Source organism: Triticum aestivum, chromosome 2D, assembly GCF_018294505.1.
Source record: "Triticum aestivum cultivar Chinese Spring chromosome 2D, IWGSC CS RefSeq v2.1, whole genome shotgun sequence".
NCBI classification, from domain to species: Eukaryota; Viridiplantae; Streptophyta; class Magnoliopsida; order Poales; family Poaceae; genus Triticum; species Triticum aestivum.
Genome location: NC_057799.1, coordinates 202,011,479 through 202,020,028, shown reverse-complemented (window position 1 = coordinate 202,020,028; position 8,550 = coordinate 202,011,479). Strand labels below are relative to the sequence as shown.

The window sequence follows — 8,550 nt, the reverse complement described above, 5'->3', positions numbered from 1 at the left end:
GGCTTCTCTCAAGATAGCATGTATTACGGTGGGTGAACAAATTACTGCCGAGCAATTGATAGAAAAGCGCATAGTTATGAAGATATCTAAGGCAATGATCATGAATATAGGCATCACGTCCGTGTCAAGTAGACCGAAACGTTCTGCATCTACTACTATTACTCCACACATCGACCGCTATCCAGCATGCATCTAGAGTATTAAGTTCATAAGAACGGAGTAACGCATTAAGCAAGATGACATGATGTAGAGGGATAAACTCAAGCAATATGATATAAACCCCATCTTTTTATCCTCGATGGCAACAATACAATACGTGCCTTGCTGCTCCTACTGTCACTGGGAAAGGACACCGCAAGATTGAACCCAAAGCTAAGCACTTCTCCCATTGCAAGAAAGATCAATCTAGTAGGCCAAACTAAACCGATAATTCGAAGAGACTTGCAAAGATATCAAATCATGCATATAAGAATTCAGAGAAGAACCAAATAATATTCATAGATAATCTTGTTCATAAATCCACAATTCATCGGATCTCGGCAAACACACCACAAAAGAGTATTACATCGAATAGATCTCCAAGAACAACGAGGAGAACTTTGTATTGAGAATCAAAGAGGGAGAAGAAGCCATCTAGCTAATAACTATGGACCCGAAGCTCTGTGGTAAACCACTCACGCTTAATCGGAGAGGCAATGGTGTTGATGTAGAAGCCCTACGTGATCGATTCCCCCTCGGCAGATCACCGGAAAAGGCCCCAAGATGGGATCTCACGGGTACAGAAGGTTGCGGCGGTGGAAAAGTGGTTTCGTGGCACTCCCTGATGTTTCTAGGGTATAAGAGTATATATAGGCGAAAGAAGTACGTCGGCGAAGCTACAGGGGCCCACGAGGGTGGGGGCGCGCCTACCCCCCTGGGCGCGCCCTCCTGCCTCATGGCTTCCTCATGGAGTTCCAGACTTCGACTCCAAGTCTTCTGGATTGCATTCGGTCCAAGAAAGATCCTCGCGAAGGTTTCATTCCGTTTGGTATTCCTTTTCTGCAAAACTCTAAAATAGGCAAAAAAACAGAAACTGGCACTATGCCTCCGGTTAATAGGTTAGTCCCAAAAATAATATAAAAGAGCATATTAAAGCCCATTAAACATCCAAAACAGATAATATAATAGCATGGAACAATCAAAAATTATAGATACATTGGAGACGTATCACCTCGCGCCACCGGATGACGAGCCACCGGCCACCGGGGTGGCGTTGAGGTCGATGGGCGCGGGCGTGGAAGGCGCGACCACGCTCACGTCGGGCGAGCACTCCCCGGAGAGGCGGGAGGCCTGCGCGTACACGTGGAAGCCGGGCACCGGGTTGCAAGCCGACGCGCGGGGCGAGTCGGGCAGCATCATCCGAGGAAACGCGGATGAGCTGGTGCTGGCCGCAGTGACGGCGGCGTTGAGGAGGTCGTGCTGGCCAAGGTTTAACCCTAGCATGTAGAGCGCCTCCCTCGTTGCCGCCGCGACGCGGGCGTTGGTGACCTCCTGCTGCGCGGCGGCCTCATCCCTCGCGTCCGCGGCGTGCCTCCGGTCCTTCCTCTTGGCCGACTCCCTTGCCCACTATGCGGGCGTCAGCGGCTTCTTTGGCTTGGTCGCGGCAGCGGTCTTGCGCAGGGCACGAGGCTTGCCTTTCCCGGCGGGGGCGGGGGCGCCGGCCGAGGCGAGGGAGGCGAGGCCGGCGGCGGCGTCGAGGTCGTGTGCGTCCTTCATGGCGGGGTGTGGGGCGGGAGCGCGCGGGCGGGAGGGTTTTTGGGAAAAATGGGGGGAAATGATAGTGGCCGCCACCGACCGACGGGCCTGGGATGAGGAGTAGGCGCACGCGTCCATCTCGTGTCCGCGCCGACGCAAATCTGGCTCAAAAATGGGCCGAAAATGGGTCGGCAGGCGAACACCAAACGGACGCGCGTTCGTTTGGGTCGACGCGTTGGACCGACTTTTGTGTCCGCACCGATCCAAACGGACGCCAGCGGACGAAATGAGTCGCCCCATCGGAGTTGCTCTTACCCCTTGTGTTCTGGCACGGCCGCCCTATGGGGCCCAGCCACCGGGACACTTTTTTTTGTGAACGAATAGAAACATCTTAAGGCGGTGCCGGCGGATCAGGTGGGCAAACTTCTACATGTACATACCCCTCGTCCCGGAAGACCATACAGAAGTGGGTATGCGTTTTTCCTTCTCAAAAAAAAATAAAGAGAAGTGGGTATACGTTCTTGTGGAAAGGCCATACTGCCCTTATTATACGTGTTTAGTGAGGGGGTGTACCGAAAAGGAGCTCAATAAGTTTTGTGAGAGAGAAGTAAAGTGAGCACTAAAGGGTCATTTAGGACAAATATATGCAATGAGATACGATCACTCGCCGAGGGGATCCAGACCCAGCAGGGGTAAAGTGAAATGATGAGGGAAATTTATGCCGTGCAATCGATATGCAATGCAAGACAATGTGATAAGATGTTGAACTGCAACATTTAGCCACTGCAAATACGCAATTTGCGTCTCAGATTACAGCAGACCCTGAAAGGAGCCAACAAATAACAATAACTTCAGACTCTCGATGATCCAAGTGCCCCTTGTGTCAAATGTAGACCCTACTTCATCAGGTAGATAAAGAGGCAAAAACTCTTGAAGCCCCAATGACAAGATCTAACAAATAGAACTTCGCTTCACTACACACACAACCTGGAATGAAGTTTGCTGCCAAGAGGATTAAACATGCAGCCGATCAGCAAAAAGAAAAAAGGATGAGAAACAAAAAGGAGTGAATGTTTAACCATATGGACCAACCTTCTAAACTTTCTGCACTTTATTATTATTAGTAGTAGTAGTAGTAGTAGTAAGCTCCTTTGGCTTCCCAGCTTTGCCATATTCCACTTCCTGCAGCGACATCAGAAAGATGCAACATGTAACCTTTGTCCATTGAAATAAGCATCTCACTGATTTGGTCCAAGTAATAAATGATCAGATTTTACTGAATGGAGCAACAAGTGGGTCAAAAAATACAACTCCACAGCCACAGGGCGTCTGAGTGACACCCCTTGAGAAATTGCTTCCGCATATGCATGGAGGTATGATTTGGAGACACAAGGGCTGATAACCCTGAAGAACACATTCATCAAGTCGATAAAAAAAAGAATCCTAGATGGGAAACTAGTAACACTATTCTTATATCAAATAATATTTACACTGTAAATCATATCCAGCATTCTTCTAAATTGCAGCTACAGAACCCAAGTTCAATGGGGCAGATAGAACCGTGGGGCATGGGGTGTGTGACAGTGGAAGTTAGACCGGATCACTGGAACTGAATGCACACATGCATTCATCACTAGATATAGCTAATCCAGTTGCAGAAGCCATAAGAATGTGTTAGCATACCATGCCTTACAATGCTCTAAGTGCCAAGAGATACAATAAAGGGCACCATTGAATATATTTTCATATACCCATTTCCGCTAATCTAAGCAACAATTTTCTTTAAGCCTTAACAATATTAAAATAGCTAGGTTTGAGGATGATTTTATTTTTGAAACAGAAATGCTGCACCATATTCCCTCCCATCCACAGAAATAAATAGTTTACAGCATCTACAACCGCAACTCACAAATGTGACCCCCCCCCCCCCCATACGTCACAAGTGCCCGGATGCGTCCGCGGACAGCGCCCGGTCACCCCTCAAATGTGTCCGCGTCCACAGCCGTCTCCCTCATACGAAAACCCCCAATTCCAACAATCTTCATGCAAAGTTCAAACCAGCATACGCATTTCATCTAGATTAACACACATAGCATTGGAGAGTTCTCATACATGCCATCGGACTACCAAAAATTGGCATGTTCTACTAGCTATAAACTATGGCTATGGAGGAAGTTCACCCACGGCCGCCCTTGCCCTTGCCCTTGCCCTCTTCGTTGCATAAGTAGCGATCGAAGATGCACTATGGGTCAAGTTAGATCTACTCTTTGGGGGGGAAGGCCGCCGAGGGCACGGAGTGCCCGGGTTTGCTCCAGTGCGAGAGCACGCCGTCTGGGCTTGCCGCTTTGCCAGGATGCGGGCATGGAGGGCATCAGCGCTCTTGTCCTTTGCAGCATGGCGCAACTTCTCCCTCGTACGGCGGGCACGCCGCTCCTTGACGCATCAGTGGTCGTGCCGTATGACGGCGTTGACCTTGGACTCAGAGCCCGACGTCACGGGGGCGAGGCTCCACCACAAGGGTTGTGTTGCCAGCCCGGAGCCGTCCGGTTAGGCGCGCCGGTACCTCCAGCCGCTGCTCGTCGCCTCCGGTTCTGCCGCGGTCATGCGCCCCAAGCTGCCGGATACAAGCCCCACTTGCGCGGATGCAATGGATTCCCACCAAGTGACTCTGATGGCGGAGCACGGGTTTCCTCCCGAGAACAGCGGACAGCCAGCTGGACAGCCAACTCCTCTTCCTTGCATGGGACGAGGTCCCAGTCGACGGATCCGGAGTTGCCAGACTCAGATCCGTTACCCGTCGGATCCAGAGTTGCCGGACTCAGATCCGCTGCCCACCATGCTGGAGAGGAGCTGGGGGAAGCGGATTGGAAGTGGAGTCGAGTGGCTAGGGTTTGGTCTGGGATGCGGCTAGGGGCGCATATTTGTGGGTTTAGGGTGGGCTAGTCTGACGTGGCCAACGCGACCGGGTCTCCCCATATCCGTCCCACATACGGGCTGGGTTTGGGGGGTGCCGGACAGCCTGGGCGTATAGGGGGTTTTGAGGGGTCCAGTTGGGTGGCAATTTCGTGACCGGGTAGTGACAGGGCCGTCCGCCCGGACCTATAGGGGAATTTGAGGGATCCGGATGTAGATGCTCTTAGATTATGTGCAGTCAAATGTTACAGACTCTGGCTATCGATATCTTTTTAAACATTTATATCGTGTCTTGCCTTCAAAGTATTATAGTAACGGAGACTTTAAGTATATTACATTACAACTTACCCTTTTGAACTGGAGGGCATAGTAACACTATCTCCATGGTAAAAGGTTCAACAAATCCTTTCTGAATATTATATTTGTAACAACCTAAGGCTTCTACCAATTCGCTACATCACTATTGTAACATGATGACATCTCCTACAATTAGAAATACTCCAACCATTACAAAATCTAACGCCAACCACCTTCAACCCCAAATTGTATTATGAATGTGAAATTATGCAATATATAGGCCAAATTGTGAAATGACGTAAGTATAGATACACTAATTACACATCAAGTATGGTACCAAAGACAACTATTTTCAACTGTAGTAACACGCTAGTAGTATTATGCTTGTTTCTCTCCAATCCCCAATCAAACCTCCTATCACTCTAGTGCCATTTCTGCGTTTGAACATATGGTTAAAGGTTAAAGGGTAGAATTAGATTAATGACATGAGCACTTGAATGATGCAAATAACATAACAGCAAAGACAAGGTCTGTTATTTCACCTGCTTGCCAGTGATGATTGTCAAGAATAAACATAAGGCGGACACAAGTATGTTGAGAGGCTATAATCAATTCAAACAGCCGGTGCACTCAAAGCTAGAACAAAGGAACAACTTTACAAAAGCTTCAAAGTATGCTACTCTAGACATATGACAAGCCTAGTGCACATTTTGTGCCCAGGGAAATTCTTCATCATTTCTATAGGAGCTAAAAGGTGTGATTAGGCATCTATTCTTGCCTTGTGTTTCTATCTTCCTTTTCCAGCTTTACAGATACTATAACAAGATGAGATTGACTTTAGTTTTGCAGTAAGCACTAGGAACCAGCACTGCCTAATCAACACTTGAACCTCAACTGATAACAAGAGCAGCGCAACCACAGATGCAATTCACCCACCAAATCTTCATCACAATAATTATCATAATTATAAAGACTGCAAAATTAGTACGTATGAAACTCTACTCTCAAATTGTTCTCACATGCAGTCGCAGATCCAGTTAAGAACATGAATGAAAAAGAGAACCAAGTGGACACGCATGGAATCCGATTCCTCAAAGCTAGAGGGAAACTGCAGAGGAGAAATCGAAAAGCACGAACCTTGCCGGTGGTATCGTAGTAGTCGTTGAGAGCCCACTGGTACTTAGACTGATCCAATCCGAACCAGTTGGCGACGTACTCGTCCAGGCTCGCGTGCGCTGCGGCAACCCAGAAGAATCCCGCGCATCAGAACACGCAATCCAGGAAATGTGAAGAGAAAATTGAGATGCAATTGAGTTGACGAAAATGCTTTCCCCCATCACCTTCCTGCACGCGCGCGACGGCGTCCCATAAGAAGCCGAACGCCGATCCGTCGTGCTTGCCCCCCGCAGAAGCCTTTCCGTACTGCGGCGGGGGCACCTGCACTGGGGACACCTTCACGGGCGGTGCAGGGGGCGAGAACTTGACCGGCGGCGCGGGCGGGCTAGCGCTCTTCTGCGCCGGAGGCGGTGCCGTACCCGTGCGGGAGGTAGGGGTGGAGAAGTCCGGCCTTGGGGAGTCGGACGGGCGCGAGGAGCGCGGGGTGCTGGCCGGCGACGGCGGCGTGATGAAGACGGTGAGGTTGCCGGCCCTCCCTATCATCGGCATCGGCGGCGAAGTCGAAGGCGAAGGCGAAGGCGCAGGCGAGGATCCCATTTGAACGGAGGCGGAGAGAGAGCTAGAGCTAGGAGGCCGGGACTCCCGTGGGAAAGGCCGAGACGCCATTGCAGACAATGGCAGTGGAGCTTTTGTTGGCAGTGGAGTAGGGAGTAGTAAAATGTTGGCCCGCATCTCTTTTGTTTTATCCTTTTCTCCCAATTAGTACTATTAATTAAACAACGCGCGCTGGTCCATACGAGCGAACACGCCGCGTTTTCCGAGACCTCGTGCACTGTGATTGAGCAGAAATGTTCTGCTTGGAGTAAACCGCGTCGTGATTCGTGCACATGTGTGCGCTCGAAAATAAGTAGGTAATAAAAGACAGATAATGTTTTTAACACAGTACAAACGCAAGTGTTCATATACATGCGCATACATTCATCCCTATCCTTATGAGTATCTTCGAAAGACTGAGCCGACATATCATCTTAAATTTTACGAAGTCACCGTAGATACCTCGTCGTCGACGGGAACGTCTCCTCCCACTGAATGTGCATCGTCGAAAATCCTGAAATAAATCCGATAATATGGAAGAATAATGTAGATGGACAAAAGGAAGAACAAATTAAGAATGCCGAAACGGGAGGAAATCCGAGAACAAATTAAGTATTCTGGCCTAGACAAAATGCCCTTGATCTCTACTATCAATCCGCCCGTGCCTTCAACTTCCTTTGATATATTGATATGTCTCTAATGTATCTATATTTTTTTATTGTTTCATGTTATTATATTAATAATCTTATATGGTTTATATGCAATTTTATATTATTTCTGAAACTAACCTATAAACTCAGTGCCCGTGTCAATTCCTGTTTTTACCTATTTTATTGTTTTGCAAAAAAAAAGTATCAAACAAAGTCCAAACAAGATGAAGTTTTATGATGATTTTTTCTAGACCAGAAGGGACCCTATAAAATTCGGGAGGAGGCCAGAAGATGTACGGGAGAGCCACAAGCTCACACGGCACGCCCCGAGGTGGGCGCCACCTGAGCTTGTGGACCTCACGTGCCTTCTTTGACCTAATTCCACTTCTGTAAATTTCCATAAATCCCCAAACCACCAGAGAGACACACGAAACAATTATTCCGCCGCTGCAAGCTTCTGTTCTTCCGCGATCCCATCTGGATGCATTTTCCGGTATTTTGTCAGAGGGGGGTCGATCATGGAGGGCATCTAGATCAACCTTGCCGCACCTCCGATGATGTATGAGTAGTTTACCACAGGCCTACGGGTCCATAGTGATTAGCTAAATGGCTTCTTCCCTCTCTCTGATCTTCAATGCAATGTTCTCCTCAGAGTTCTATTCTATGTAATCTTCTTTTGCAGTGTCTTTGTTGGGATCCGATGAATTGTGGGGTTATGATTGGATTATTCATTGAAAGTAATTGAGTCTTTCTTAACTTTGTTATGTATGATTGTTATAGCTATGTAATGCTTTCCGATCTATGGGTTTTCTTTGGCCAAGTTGATTTGTAAATCTTTAGTGGAAGTGGTGCATAGTAGTAGGTTCAAGCTTGCGGTGTCCTCACCCAGTGATAGAATGGGTAGCGAGGCAAGTATTGTGTTGTTGCTACTATGGAGAAAATGAAGGATTTTAATCATATTGCTTGGTTTTATTCTGTATACATTATGTCATCCTGCTTAAAGCATTACTCTATTTGTCATGAACTTAATATCATAGATGCATGCTGGATAGGGGTCGATTGGTGGAGTAATAGTAGTAGATGCAGGCAGGAGTCGGTCTACTTGTCACGGACATAATGCCTATGCACATGATCATGCCATGAATAACATCATAACTATGCGCTTTTCTATCAATTGCTCAACGGCAATTTGTCTACCCGCCGTATGCTATTTTTATGAGAGAGAAGCATCTAGTGAAAATTATGG

At 48.0% G+C, this 8,550-nt stretch overlaps 1 protein-coding gene across 1 annotated transcript; it reads right to left on the bottom strand.

Moving 5' to 3' along the window:
• Window positions 1-2,489: 2,489 nt before the first annotated feature.
• Window positions 2,490-6,794, bottom strand: LOC123052558 (extensin). Its single transcript, XM_044475802.1, has 4 exons — window positions 6,285-6,794; window positions 6,082-6,179; window positions 2,827-2,916; window positions 2,490-2,736 (listed from the first exon to the last, which is right to left on the bottom strand). Exons 1-3 carry the CDS (start codon window positions 6,790-6,792, stop codon window positions 2,830-2,832), a joined length of 693 nt encoding a protein of 230 aa, XP_044331737.1. The 5' UTR covers window positions 6,793-6,794; the 3' UTR covers window positions 2,490-2,736; window positions 2,827-2,829.
• Between the last annotated feature and the right edge of the window lie 1,756 nt (window positions 6,795-8,550).